This window comes from Chrysemys picta, chromosome 1 (assembly GCF_011386835.1).
Source record: "Chrysemys picta bellii isolate R12L10 chromosome 1, ASM1138683v2, whole genome shotgun sequence".
Taxonomy (NCBI): domain Eukaryota; kingdom Metazoa; phylum Chordata; order Testudines; family Emydidae; genus Chrysemys; species Chrysemys picta.
Genome location: NC_088791.1, coordinates 197,666,605 through 197,681,954, shown reverse-complemented (window position 1 = coordinate 197,681,954; position 15,350 = coordinate 197,666,605). Strand labels below are relative to the sequence as shown.

The following is a 15,350-nucleotide window of genomic DNA, read 5'->3' as shown; positions in this document are numbered from 1 at the left end:
AATTAGATTGAATAAATGAAGACTGCACACCACTTCTGAAAGGTTGCCGACCCCTGCCCTAGATAATAGAGGGTATGAGTTCCTGAATAGTTGATGCACACTTAAAACATTTCTGTCCCCTTTTCTGTGAACCTTGCCTTAGCTGACACATTACTAACAGGTGCTGTTATAATGTACAGTGGAATGCACTTAGAGTAAACTCAGAGAGAAGGTCAGTTTATAGTGAAATGGAATAAAAATCCCACATTGTTTAGTGGGTGTCTATTCATAGTGAGCCGTTACGTGGAAGGGAAAAAATACTTGATAATAAAAGAAAAAGTTGCATTGTGTTTATGTGCCTGCTTGTAAAGGTGTGATAGTGCATGAACTGCTGTGAACTGTTTGTTCATAAATGATTGTATAAGGATTAAGGATTGAAGTAATGTATTTTCGTTCTTTTCATTAAAAAAAAACCTGCATGAACAGAGTGGTTAGGAAAAGCATGATATTTATCATAGGAGGGGTCTTGCAAGGCACCTGACATCACCCTTAATAGAGACATTAGTGGATCATTAACCACTTTAATTTGCGTTTTACATTCTATGAATGATATACTGTGCTAGGGTTCAGTAATCTCTTTGCACACACATTGGGTCAGTTAATATTATCACTCAGTAGGTAACTCTTTCATTAGATCTGCACATTAGAACTGTGTCAGGAAGGAGCATTTACATTATGCTCAGTTTTCTCCTTTTGTATTTTGACAGGTTTCAAAAATGGCAGAAGATGGCAGCGATGAGACCATGTTTATTTGTAAGTACTAGAAGAATAATGATGGAGTCATAATGTGACGTGTATTTACAGAGCATTAATTTTAAAGCTCAGACCAACTTACTCTTATATTGTTTTCCCAAAGGGGATTATTTAAGGGAAATCTAAATAGTTAATGGCAGTGTGGAGGGAATCGCACTAAAGTTAAGAATACAAATTCTCAATTTTTTGTTGGGAAATGCAAGAAATGGCTAGATATGAATTAATAGCTCAGTTTATTAATTGCTAGCCTCCAAGAGACTAAGGGTATGTCTGCATTGCAATTAGACACCTGTGACTGGCTCATGCCAGCTGTCTCAGGCTCACGGGATTCAGGCTAAGGGCTCTTTAACTGCAGGACAGATGTTTGGGCTCAGGGTTGGACCCAGGCTCTAGGACCCTGCAAGATGGGAGGGTCCCAGAGCTGTGGCTCAGCTGGAGCGCGAACGTCTACACCGCAACTAAACAGCCCCTTAGCCTGAGCCCCATGAGCCCGTCAGCTGGCATGGGCCAACCGTGGGTGTCTAACTGCAATGTAGTCATATCCTAAAAGCCTAACGGTCATCCGTGGCTGAATAGTTTCCTTTAGGTTAGGTGACTGCTGCCACCTTGAGTGACACACTGGGGAAGGAACCGAGGAGCTCCAGAGTTAAAAGCTTGAACTGCTACAGCTGGGCTAAAGAGTCAAGACTCTCTAGTGGGGGCTGTGACAGTGTTGCATCCTCTGTGGATATGGCACATTTGTGGAACTGGAACTGGAACACACACTCACCAATGAGCTGCACTTACATAAGTGGACGAGACCTTGATCTATCTGGTGTGGGGAGATCAAGAGCAGAGAGTGCTGCCTTGATGGTATGTGTCATAGTCCCTTCCCCTCACAGTCCCTGTAGGTGCACTTCAGGGTTGGGGCTCCAAAGGTCAGGACGGGACTGACTGGGACATCTTCTCACTTTTCAAAATTTGCTGGGGTTCCACCCCTCCCCCCCCAAACAGTAATGCTGATTCAGTTGATATAGTCTTATTTGGATTGTTCAACTCCAGAGGGAGCCTTCTTCCCCTGCCCCTCCTCAGAAGAGCTGTAGAAACTGGAGAGGTCTAGGAAGCAGAGATAAAGGCTCTGATCTCTATGGGTTTCGGGGGGCCAGTTATCTTGCCAGTTCCACAGATGGTGTATGTCAAACAACCCTCCTCCCCCAACCCCAGATGGGACAAGATGGATGAATTCATGAAGTTTCTTGCCTCCTATGTGAGATTTTTCCACAGAATTTAAGGGCCGCTTCTGTTTCAGAAAAGTGAATTTCTAGATCTGACATTGTGGGCTTCCATAGTTACTGACCATCAGTGAGTTTCATATCCAGTTACCTCAGTTTATAAGCCAGACAGCTTGTTTCTAAAATGCCAGCTCTTACTGCTCAGTCTGGGGCCTGACAATTGTGGCTGTCTCTTTCTGTTCCATGCAGCATCACCAGAAATAAGGGTTGACAGTCGTGTGGGTAAACCTGAGGCCAAACATAACATGTGGTGCTCTTCAGCAATTATGATGACTTTGCAGTGCCAACAGCAATGACACTTTTTCCTTTCTGCCAGCAAACTAAGCACGTGTGTCTGAAAAGATGCACGTAAAGTCCCGTACTTCGACTTCAGTGGGAGCAGGGAATTCTGTCTTGGAATTCAGTGGGAGCAGGATTGAGCTGTCATTAGGGAATAGGAATATGCAGTGGAGGGCGTTGTAGTCTAGTGGTTAGAGCTGGGAATTGGAAGCAGACTTCATGTGTTCTGTTCATAACTCTCCCAGTGACTGTGCCAAAGTTTACCCAGTTGCAAAATGGATGTAATACCCACCTCATATGTCACTAAGATTTAGTTGTTTGCAGAGTGCTCTGAGATCCTTGAATAAAAAGCACTATATAAATGCAAAATATATTAAGGTTTGTACTTTTAAAATATGTATTGATTAGAGTTATTCTTCTACCATAAACTCAATTTTAAAAGGCATCTTCACCGCTAAAGCCCAACTGCATACACTCCCCTTAGAGAAATCTACGGTTTATCTCTTTGTGTCTGACTTTGTATTTCTTCTGTGGTCGTAAGCCCTTAAGTATCACATATGGTGAGCACTCCGATTCAGGGGAGGGTCTGGTATGAGGCATCCTGTACAGATTCTGTAGACTTCAGAGACATATGTCAGAAAACACTAGAGTTCCCCACTTCGATGATCTTTAATCCTCTAGTGGATGAACAAAAATGATATATGCTTCTTGTACTCCTAAATAGTGCTAGACAATAAGAAATGTGGAGAGCCCAGGCTGTACGGTGTGTGCTATCTTTGCACACGTTTCAGGCACTCTTAATTTGAATGCTGATCATTAAATGAAAGCTTCAGCTACAGCAAATCCTTTAAGGAAGTGCTATGTAAGTTTCACAGGCATGAAAACTGCTGGTGAGAGTTTAGTTTCCCATTGTAAAAGCAAGGTGTTCTTTCTCACTAGCTACAGTCTGGAATTATATTCTGTATCACATTAATTTACAAACAGGTATGTAATAATATACTTGGGCAACCTTACTGAAGTCCTCCAGGTTCCCCATGTTTGACTTGAATTTGGCAGCTGGGGAATATCCCCTCTGTGATGACTTCTTGTCCCTATCCAATCAACTGGCTTCACAGTAACATTTTGACAACTCTTTATGACAGAAATGTTTATTTCAACTAGTCCTAAATTGACTCTTACTTTATCATTATCCAGGGCTAAAGGTTGTTTCTTGGGATCCCGTTATCCCTGGATAACTTACAGTATTTTAAAATAAAAGTCAGATTAGGGGAACTGAAAGCTTGTATTATTTTGTCCTATAATAAAGAATTGCCAGATTACATTGGAAAGGGACCAGAGGTCCAGAAGAGCTGTTGCCATAGTGCCGGATTTCCCCCCCACCATACACATGCAAGGGAGGGTTGCATAGGTACAACTGTGGGCAGAGCTTGCTACCCAGAGTCTCTGAGAGCCCATCAGATTTTGACTATGCATTTTAAACCCCTGGCTCCAGTGAACAGAATAGTGATTTTTTTTAGCCGAGAGAGAGTAGCGCAGTGGTTGTTTTAAATCCTCCTGCCTTTAAACAAAATATTTACTAGAGTTTTGTTTAGCAAATATTCTCTTTAGGAAAATATTTACATTTTTAAAGTGTCTTCTGGTAGTCCTAGGTATATGTTGAATGATACCTTTGAGTCAATTGTGTATATCCTTTGGGGTGCAGTCAAATTTACTACTTTATTGTATGTCATTAGTTCAGTATTCGAATTTTCTGTCTGGCTGCTGACTGAGAGAGCACTGCCTGAGGACAGCATTTACCTTGCAGCTCTATGTGCTGTTTACTTACAGGGTGCGAGGATTGTGGTCAGTACCATGATTCGGAGTGTCCTGAGCTGGGCCCCGTGGTGACAGTCAAAGACTCCTTTGTGTTGAGCAGGGCAAGGTAAGTAACTTTAGCATGACTATATGGCTTGTTTGTTTTCTAAAGAGAATTTCGTCTTTGTGAAAGGTGCCAGACTGGCAGCTGAAAAATGAAGTCCTCTCTCGGCAAAATAGATGCAGCCTCAAGTAAACAAAGAATCGAAGCACATGCTTAAATGATTTGCTGAAACAAGGCCTAAGAGAGTCTGTTTATGCATTCCTTGGCAACTCTCAGAGATTGCCAACAAAGGAGTCAGATAGTACCAGTTGTGGTGGTGACTTGTTTCCTATATTGGTTGAAAATCTTTGACATTTATCCCGTTCCTCCTCCTGACCTGTGCTGCACTACATTTTCAAATTTCAAAATGGTTCATGGGAATTTCCCAGTGGCGTTAATAAGAGTTACACAGCTTTGCACTGCCTCTGTAATTCCTCTACTGTGAGAAGCAAAACTTGGGGACTTTTCCATCTTTGTAAATCTTCTAAAGAGTGATCATCAATCCCAGTTTTGTCAGTAAATCTAGGTCTATAATACAATAGCAGAAATATTTATGCTCCCCAAAAGAAAATAACAAATTAAATATAGATTTAGGAATAAGATAAAACAAAATTGAGGAGTAAACTTTATATTGAAGCATTAAATGTTTATATTCTGATGTAGAATGTTTGATTTTTTTGCTTATAATGGCTGTAGACACATGGTAGGAACACAGGAAATCAGAGAAGGATACTGATCTCTAACGTATAGCATGGGGGCAATGCAGTGAATGTTTGATCAGTACCAAACTGACTCATTGAGAGCTAAACTGTCCATATCAACTTTCTCTTCTTCATAGCGCCTCTGGTGGATGAACACCCCCCTCATATCACCAGCAATGACAGTAATGCTTAGATAACCCAACTGATGTCGCTGTACAAATGTATTATAAGAAGAGATGGTCCCTGTCCTGAAGAGCTTACAGCCTAAATAAACAAGATAGGCAACGGGTGGGAGAAATATTGCTATCCCTGGTTTACATTTGGGGAGCTGAGGCTGAGCGAGATTGACTTGCCTAAGGTCAAATGGGAAGTCTGCAGCAGAGCTGGGACTGGAACACAGATCTCTTAAGTACCAGTCCAGTGACTTAACCACAAGATCACCATTCTAACAAATGTCCTTTCCTCTCTTATAACAACATGATCTCTTAGGATATTAAAACTGCTTTTAAAACTCTCCTTTGCTTTTCACTAAAAGTTTAATTGGTTTACTTTCTGTATTTCTCTCAGCCTTGACAGTGAAAATAGACTGGTCAGATTCACCTTTGTTTATAGTTGGTTTCTAGCCAATTTCATTCTCAGGTTCTCATGCACTAGAGCGGTGTTGAAAAGTTGCGTAGCTAACAATGCAGGGGGACGTTTGTCTTTTTATAAACTTGACTTAATTGGAATTTTAAAAATGTTTGGAAACCATTTCCCTTGAGCATAGGCTTTGTAACAACTTGCTTTTATAAAACTTATATTTGGGCCAAATTTGACTAGCCAGCATAACTTTTTGAAGGTTACAGTTCTATAAATGCACGGGGTCAAATCACTCCTCCAGTAGGAAAACACATGGGGGGAGAAACTTTGAATTACCCCATCCCTCCCTTCTGAGGTGAGTTATTGAGGAGGAAGAGGTGCATGGATTTGGAGGCTCTGCCCCATGCCAACCCCACACATGTGGAGAACTTGGGAGCATCGAGGGAAAGGAACTCGCTGGCTTTTCTTTCTTGTAACACAGCTGTTACTGAAGCTGAGTTGCCATTGCCTCAGTCCCCCTGCAGGTGAGGAGCGCTGCTCAGTGGAAGGCAATGACAGCACTAGCGGTATTATTTGCTGCCCGGATTTGCATGAGGAAATCTGAGCCCAAAGGAAGGGATGGTATTGTGGAGAGCAGCCCGTCCCTGGTCTGTTTTCCTTACCCTTCTACAAAGCCCTTTCAGCGCAGCTCTCACTGGGGGCATTCATGAGGGGCTGGAAGGGGGATAGTATAGAAAAATACAGTCCTTCCTCCCCATTTCTATGCCTAAAGTTTGGGCCACAATAAGTTAAATAGGAAAACAGATTTACTGGGCGTGGCTGCAACACTTGAATATAAATGCATGCTTAGGCTTCTTACACCAACATATTTTTCTTCTGTTTGTTACACCAGTATTGAAGAACAATGGAGAATGGTTTACAATCTTTTACATCAAGTTCCCATACAACTATTACCTAAACTGCATGGCGGCTCTCGTCACAGGAAGTTATTTTCAAATGTGTGTCACATTTGGATACGGTTCCCCTTAAAAACAGATTTGGAAAAATGGTGAGGCACCAATGACCAAGGCACCTATAATCTGAAGGAAAGCTACTGCTAACCTCTGGATTTAGAAAGGAGACAGGATTTGACATCAGAGATGGGAAAGATTCTGATTAAAGAGGAAAATATCTTGAAAGCAAGTGATCTTTGAAAAGGGCTCAGATTTGGACCAAAAAATAAATTATTTTAAAAATCAGCTTTTATAGAATTGAAGCTCAGTAGAAATGTTTCCATTGTTTGTTTGTTTTTTTAAAATTCCAATGGAAACTAGTTTTATTCAGCATAACAACTTCCTGTCATTGCAGCATTGAGAAATGGGTGCTGATTTCTTTTGGACATTGCAAGAATTGTGTTCTGCACAGCTACTTTACATGGTATTTAGATTCTCTCATTTTTGTTTTCAATAGGTCATCCCTTCCTTCCAATCTGGAGATCAGACAACTAGAAGATGGGACTGAAGGAGTATTTGCAGTGACGCAGCTTGTCAAACGTACCCAGTTTGGCCCATTTGAATCCAAGAGAGTTGCCAAATTGGAAAAGGAGTCAGCGTTTCCACTGAAGGTACAGTATGGCACCAGCGAAATGATACTGACATGAAGTTAGTTTTAAGGTCATCACCTACAGATGATGTAAAGAAGCTGATAAGTAGAGACGGGTTCAAGCCGCAAAACTTGGAGTCAGTTATTGAACTGTCGGGTGCTCCAGGTATTTTTAATGAAGGGTTCGATTTGATCCCACTTCTCTAATAGGTAGTCACAAAAGCCAGTACGCTTTTGCCTTGACAAGAACATAAGATGTGGTGGTGCTGTTTACATAACATCCAGAAGAAAAGTTTGTTTCTTTCTCACTGGGATCTTCTCCCACTGGGAAGAACTCCTGGGATCTTCTCCCACTTTGCCACTAGCTTTCTGTGTGACCTTGTGGAGGGGAGGGATAGCTCAGTGGTTTGAGCATTGGCCTGCTAAACTCAGGGTTGTGAGTTCAATCCTTGAGGGGGCCATTTAGGGATCTAGGGCAAAAATCTGTCTGGGGATTAGTCCTGCTTTGAGCAGGGGGTTGGACTAGATGACCTCCTGAGGTCCCTTCCGACCCCGATATTCTATGTCTATGTCATTTTTGTTTCATTCTCTCCCCTTGAAAAGTTCCAGTGAAAAACTACTTTGGGTGTTTCAATCCAGTCTTCCCTTCGCAGTAATATCTGATTCAGCAATAAAGATCTAGAAACCAAATTCAAGGGTAATAAGTGTTCAGGATTCTTTTCCCTTACCCTTAATAGGTAAACAAGTTAAATGACATTTCTGTTTTGAGGGAGGAATTGTGATCTAGAGGCTAAAGCAGCTTACTTTGAGTCAGAACTCCCTGGGATCTTCTCCCACTTTGCCACTAGCTTTCTGTTTGACCTTGTGCAAGTCTTTGTGCCTCAGTTTACACGTCTGAAAGCATATGTGACGCGTACCTTGCAGGAGTGTTGAGGCTTGCTTTGTTTCTAAAGCGTTTTCAGACCCATGGATGAAAGGCACCAGCAAGGCACTAAATACACACTTATTTATTATTAATAACAATAATGTGTTATAGGGCTGTCAATTAATCACAGTTAACTCATGCAATTAACTCAAAAAAATTAATCACGATTAATCGCAGTTTAGTCGCACTCTTAAACAATAGAATACCAATTGAAATTTATTAAGTATTTTGGATTTTTGTCTACATTTTTAAATGTATTGATTTCAATTACAACACAGTATACAAAGTTGACAGTGCTCGCTTTATATTATTTTTATTACAAATATTTGCATTGTAAAAATGATAAACAAAAGAAATAGTATTTTTCAATTCATCTCATACAAGTACTATAATGCGTTCCCTTCATTGTGAAAGTGAAACTTACAAATGTAGATTTCTTTTATTACATAACTGAGCTCAAAAACAAAACAATGTAAAACTTTAGAGCCTACAAGTCCACTCAGTCCTGCTTGTTATTCAGCCATGCTCAGAGAACAAGTTTGTTTACATTTACAGGAGATAATGCTGCCTGCTTCTTATTTACAGTGTCACCAGAAAGTGAGAACAGGCATTCGCATGGCACTTTTGTAGCTGGCATTGCAAGGTATTTACGTGACAGATATGCTGAACATTCGTACACCCCTTCATGCTTCGCCCACCATTCCAGAGGACATGCTTCTATGCTGATGATGCTCGTTAAAAAAATGTGTTAATTAAATTAGTGAACTCCTTGGGGGAGAATTGTCTGTCTCCTGCTGTTTTACCTGCATTCTGCCATATATTTCATGTTATAGCAGTCTCGGATGATGACCCAGCACATGTTGTTCATTTTAAGAGCACTTTCACTGCAGATTTGACAAAATGCAAAGAAGGTACCAATGTGAGATTTCTAAAGATAGTTACAGTACTCGACCCAGAGTTTAAGAATCTGAAGTGCCTTCCAAAATCTGAGAGGGTCAAGGTGTGGAGCATGCTTCCAAAAGTCTTAAAAGACCAACACTCTGATGCAGAAACTACAGAACTTGAACCCCCAAAAAAGAAAACCAACCTTATGCAGGTGGCATCTGACTCAGATGATGAAAATGAACATGCGTCGGTCCGCACTGCTTTGCATCGTTATCAAGCAGAACCCGTCATCAACATGGATGCATGTCCTCTGGAATGGTGGTTGAAGCATGAAGGGATATATGAATCTTTAGCGCATGTGGCACTGAATATCTTGCATTGCCAGTTACAGCAGTGCGATGCGAACGCCTATTCTCACTTTCAAGTGACGTAAACAAGAAGAGGGCAGCATTATCTCCTGCAAATATAAACAAACTTGTTTGTCTGAGCAATTGGCTGAACAAGAAGTAGGACTGAGTGGACTTGTAGGCTCTGAAGTTTTACATTGTTTTTTGAATGCAGTTATTTTTTGTGCATAATTCTACATTTGTAAGTTCAACTTTCATGATAAAGAGAGATTGCACTACAGTACTTGTATTAGGTGAATTGAAAAATATATTTTTTTTTTACAGTGCAAATATTTGTAATCAAAAATAAATATAAAGTAAGCACTGTACACTTTGTGTGTTGTAATTGAAATCAATATATTTGGAAATGTAGAAAACATCACATTTATTTAAATAAATGGTATTCTATTATTGTTTAACAGTGCGATTAATTGCAATTATTTTTTTAATTGCACAATTAATCCCGATTAATTTTTTTAATTGCTTGACAGCCCTAATTTTATTATTTATTATGTTTGTATATATATGCATTTGTTTGTATGGGTGGCTCACAGGTTTTCCAGAAGGATGGGCCTCTGGTTTATTTTGATACCTCTAACGAAGATGACTGTAATTGGATGATGATGGTGAGAGCAGCCACTGAATATGAACACCAGAACCTGACTGCCTTCCAGCATGACAATGATATTTACTTCACCACCTCCCGGGACATCCCACCAGGAACTGAGCTGCGAGTGTGGTATGCAGCTTTTTACGCCAAAAAAATGGAAAAGCCAGTGCTGAAGCAGGTCACTAGTATTGCCAATGGTACGTTTTGGGAGCCTTTTTCTTCTTCCCTGAGGGCCCAGTCCAACTAGGTGCTGATCCTCCCCCTGAGCTCAGTGGCAGTTGAGGGTGCTCAGTACCTTGGAGGATCTGGCCCCGAATTTGTAAATTGTGTAAAAAAATTGGACTCTCAGATGCATTTCTGCCCTACAAGAAAGAAGCCTAAGTTCTGCACCAAGAGGTATCTGAGTCTTTAAAAAAAGATGCATGTCCTAATTGGTTCTGCAGCAGTTTGAGACCCAAGACTGGAGGAATGGTCGTTAGCTGCAGAATCAGTAATTTCATCAAAACGTTTCTTCATGGAAGAGCTTTCCAGTCTCTTCCCAAAGAAATTCAAATGTCGGCACAGTGCAAACACATAAATAGATCACCTGAGAAGCAGTCTTCTTTTCTTTTAATTGCAATGAAGCTTTCTGTCCTTGCCATTGAGTGTTGTACAATTGGGAGCAATTACATACACCTTCAGAAGTCTTGTGTAGAGCCCTGTGAAGCAAGGAGATGAGTTCAGACTGAGCTTTTGTTCCTCATGATTACTCGAGTTTCTGCAAAGGCAGGTAGACAGCTTTGGTAGAGTTCTTTAAATTGATGTTAAAGCTTCTATGCTTTGTGCTATGGTAATATAAATAATAATCATTTCCTCCTTAATTCTCTTTTACCTTTACATTTCTGCAACCAAAAAAAACACTTCTAGTGTTATTGTTGCTGTTTAATTGAGAATACTTTAATGTACAGTGTGGTTCCTGGGCTGAGAGAAATTTCCAGGATTATGAATGTAGCCACGATTGCTTAGTGATGTGCCAGCACCATCAGTGTGCTTGGTAACTTTGTGTTCTTGACAGTGCAGCAGGCAATCTGAAGTGCCGTAAAGCTGATTGGTATTTAGGTCATTCTGGCAAAGTAGTTTTGGTCCCCCAAGATGTTTCTCAGTGGTGTAAATTGAAAGCCTACCTTTTGTTTGGTTGTTTTTTTTGGCGCAAACAAGCACCAGGGTTGGTTAATCTTGTGAATGTGTTGCGAGATTAAATCAAATATCCTCTGTTCAAGTTTTCTGATTAGCTTAGATCAAGCTTCAAGTCTGTGCTAAATATTGGAATGAATATATACATTTGTAGGTTAATCCCTTCCAAATGACTTCCAAGCATTGGTGGCTTATATAGTGTTAGTGATCTTTGTTGTCGAATGAAAATATGGAGACCGTACATACCTCTGTAAGGTAGTATATCCATACACAGTGAAATCCATGTGTTTGCATCCTGAGTGCACACCTTCTGCTGTGCGATGCCGCTGTATCCCGGATTCTAAACTGGAAGCTATTCTGCAGAATTCAGGCATACGTAATGTTTTGCCTTGATTAGGCTCTCTCGCAGAGTAAGTTGTCGAAGACCTGCTGGGTGGCATAGCCTGCAGCACCCACATATGTCACACTGGCACCACAGCAAGGATACCAGTCAGATATTGGGAAAATAAGAAAAAGGAACTATTTTTTCCTTCACCGCAGATATATGCTTAGTAGTGATGGAATGCGACAAGGAAGGGAACAAAATCTCTTCAAAGCCTCCCAGTGCAGTCTTGTCTCTTAAAAAAATCAAGAAGTCCAGTGTGCCTGTAGCTGACTTTGCAGGTAAATAAAATATTTCATCCTCTGTTCCTGTCTGTGCTGTATGGAGCCAATAGTGACAGTTGAAGGGCAGATCTGGATGGAGCAAAGGAGCTGCTCAGTGCCCAGTGTTTCTGCGGTGATGGAAACATCATGATTATGTGACATACAGTAAATATGTAAGCGCTTAATCCATCTTTGATAGTTAATGGGGAGAGAATTTAAGTCTATGGATTTTCCCTTCCCAGGTGTTGTGCCTAAAAATCCACTGAAGATAAAAAAGGGAGTGAAGGGACATGGAAACTTTTTCAAGCAAATGTTTCTTATCCTAAATGCCACTGACTGTTTTTAATTTGTTTTTTTTCATATTACCTCTTTTTTTTTTTTTTCTTTTTGGAAGACATAATATCTGAAATGTGGTAGAAGACAGGAAGAAAACCAAAAAGATATAGCAGAGTGAGAGCAACGCCATTTTGGAGATGGCAAGAACAGTGGTTACCCCTGAATCTTGTGTTGCTTAAAGTAGAAGGATGTAGTTAAAAATCTTAAACTTGTAAGCCAGGTGGATAATATTGATAAAGAACAGATCATTTGGAAAACCTAAATGTGTTATAAAGATTGGCTCCCACTTCCCATAGGCATGAAGCAGAAAAAAGAAATCTAATCTTTGGTAACTGGGGCAAAGAAAATTTTTAAAAAGCATTAAACTTTTAGAAATTGCCACACTAAAAACCCAAATCAGGGTACATTCATGAACCTGGAATCCAGATCAAAAAGAGATCATCTGGGATTGTTCTTTGAAAAGTAGTTACACTAACTTTTACATATTAACATTAAAGATGTCATTTTCTTGGTTGCAGAAGTGTAAAACACTCCACCAGAACATCCCCCCTTTGTTAGTTCCAGTACTGTTATTGCCAGAATGTAGAGCTGGACAGGAAACTGAAATTCAGTTCTGTGAGAAATTTTAAATTTTCAGAAAATTTTTCATCCACAATTGGGACAAAATATAAGACTCAAGACATTTTCATGGAATTAAGCTTCTGCAATATTCTGTGTTGGAAATGGGAATGTGTTTCCAAAATGGAATATGGCCTTTGGGATTCCTGGCTACCCACATGGCAGTCTGTGGGATTTCAATAGATTGTGAAATATTCAACTTTGGAGATCTTAAACAATCTGCAGAATGTTCTAGATTTCTCAGGTCCACCTGATGGATCCTTAGATGACCTGTTTAGAACTTAATCTCTGTTCACAGCGCACAGTTATTTAACAGTTTTCCTGATTCTGTTACCTTCCTTTTCCCTGAAAAATCCATAATAGCATTATGTGTCGCATGGTTACTTAAAATAACGTCCTACTTTTCTTTCTTTGTATGTAAGAGCTGGGAAGTTGCTTAAGCAAAACATCAATATGCTCGTCTGGCAAAATATCCAGCTCACTAAACTGTTCAAATATGTGATTTCCTTATCACCACCCTTATTTGCTTTAACCCAAATGTTAGTGTTTCCATGATGCTTTTCAGACAGTACTTTGTTCAGTCTGTGTCCCCAGTTTGTCCAGAGCTGGGTAACTCCGGTTTTGAAGGTGCCCAAGATTGGTTGCTCCAGGTGTGCTTTTTGTACTGTTTCTTTCATCTCCACTTAATTTAGGGAGAAGGAGATCCAATCTACAACTCAGATGAGACGTAGGAAGGCTCCCACCTCATAAATCTCTCCTGTTTTTTTTTCCAGTTTCTGTTTTGTCTCCTTAAATGTTGGTATGAGAGAGTCCTGTTTGCAGCCTTCTCATGGAGTAAATGTTAGTCTTTGAGTGTCATTTCTGGCATTTTGTACATCTTAAAGTATCTGAGGAGGTGTGGTTTTTATCCCTCCTGTTCTTTACCAGACTACAATACTAGTGCCAAGATAGCAGCAGCTGCCTCCTGGGGTCTTTCATGACTGATTGATTGTAATCTGCTCTTCTGGGGACTTCCTTACAGGATAAACAAGATAGTAAATCTCAGAAAGTTGCTGAAGGGTTTGCTGTCTTCATTTTAAAAACTTGTAATAATTTCTCTTTGGCATGTCCTAGTGAGCGCTCCAGAGAGTACTGGGACCCTTGAAGCGGAGTCCAGCCAGTGGACATGTAAAGTGTGTTCATCTGTTTTCCCGGAACCTCAGCTACTGACAGGTAAGGGGAATACGGAATTCGTATAAAAAATATACCCAGAAATATTCTGGAAGTTCTGTCCTTCCAAACCAACAGATTATGGGCAGGGAGGTGGCTTCACAATAACATGAATTACACTTTTGTAGATTCCGTCCCCCCCGATCCTAAGGGAGTAACAAGTAAAACTGCAGTAGCAACTGATATTGACTGTAGGCATCCTGTCTGATAAAATGTTTGTATTATTGGATCTGGAATGAAAGAAACACTTGTATAACATATGGTAGATTAATATTAAGACTCTCAAAGGATAGGGAATTGTATACGCAAAATGGTGCAAAATTAGTGACAGGCTTATGCTCAGTGTTGTTATCAACAAAGTGATTGGAGCTGAACGACACTATAAGTAAAAGCTAATGGAACTTGTCATTTTCATACTTTGTGTTTATAGCTATTGAGCATAATTTCTGAGCACCTAAAAGGTTTAGCAGTGGTGGTCCCATTGACTTTCAGTGAAACTTAGGCTACTAAGTCATTTTAAAAAATGGCACGCTGTTAAATCATTGAGGTACATCAGTGGGCCGTAGGTCTGTTCAGTAAAATATAATGTAATCATCTTGGCTGTTACACCAGGCATTGAACCAGGAATCTTCAGAGCAAAAAGTATGAACTGCTACAACTTGAGCTAAAAAGGCAAGGTTCTGTAGTTGGGGTGTGTAACAATTCATATCCTCTGCAGAGTGGCTCAGAAGGGGGACCTGAGCACGCACTCACCAATTTAATAACAAGTATTAAAACCTCTGAAATTTCAATCCATCTCAATGATCAATTTAGTTTATAATAGAGAGCGTACTTTTAGTTAGAAAGGCGTTTTAACTGCAGTGAAATACTTGATCTAGGCAAGATTCAGTTCAGTAAAGGAGATCTAATTATAAGTTTTGGTGCTGGAGCCGTCTACATATTACATGACTGTGTTTCCCCCACATACACGCCTGCAGAACATCTGTTGAGTCACCTGGAACAAGCCAAAGGAGTCCCCCAGACAAGCCAAAATGATGCAACTCCAGAGAAGCCTGCAGAGGCTCCCATTGCTGATCAGCCTGTGACTGGTGAAGGTGCTGGTGCCAACGTAGACTCCAGGAGGACTCCACGAAGGGGAAGAAAGCCCAAAGCAGCAAAAGCAGAAACACCTCTTGTCATCACTGAAGATAAAGACCCAGCAGGTGAGATGAGAGAGGTTTAATAAAAGTAGTTGCCAAACATGCTTCCGCCTTAATGATCTATTCTCAGCAAAGTCTGCCGAGCTCAGAGTCTAAATGGGGAAACCTGGAGATTTTTTTAGTTCACATAGAAAACCCTAGTGTCATTGCAGAAAATGATTGTCAGTCTTTTCTAGATGCCTCAGTGCTAAACACTGCAGCAGCTGCGTTTAATCTGGTGGGCAGATTTACCACTGGGCAGCCAAAAGAACGCCCAAACTTTCA

At 40.4% G+C, this 15,350-nt stretch overlaps 1 protein-coding gene across 6 annotated transcripts in view; it reads left to right on the top strand.

The window, feature by feature from the left end:
• Window positions 1–15,350, top strand: part of PRDM15 (PR/SET domain 15) — a 53,311-nt gene that overhangs the window by 10,821 nt on the left and 27,140 nt on the right. For 5 of the 6 annotated variants that reach the window (XM_008179850.4, XM_024100515.3, XM_065577777.1 and 2 more), the window contains exons 2-7: window positions 747–792; window positions 4,170–4,263; window positions 6,969–7,122; window positions 9,851–10,103; window positions 13,792–13,890; window positions 14,865–15,089. In XM_008179850.4, coding sequence (XP_008178072.2) covers window positions 747–792; window positions 4,170–4,263; window positions 6,969–7,122; window positions 9,851–10,103; window positions 13,792–13,890; window positions 14,865–15,089 — 871 coding nt within the window. Of the gene's footprint in view, window positions 1–746; window positions 793–4,169; window positions 4,264–6,968; window positions 7,123–9,850; window positions 10,104–13,791; window positions 13,891–14,864; window positions 15,090–15,350 lie in introns of those variants that run through there. The other variant, XM_008179849.4, reaches the window with a different exon arrangement.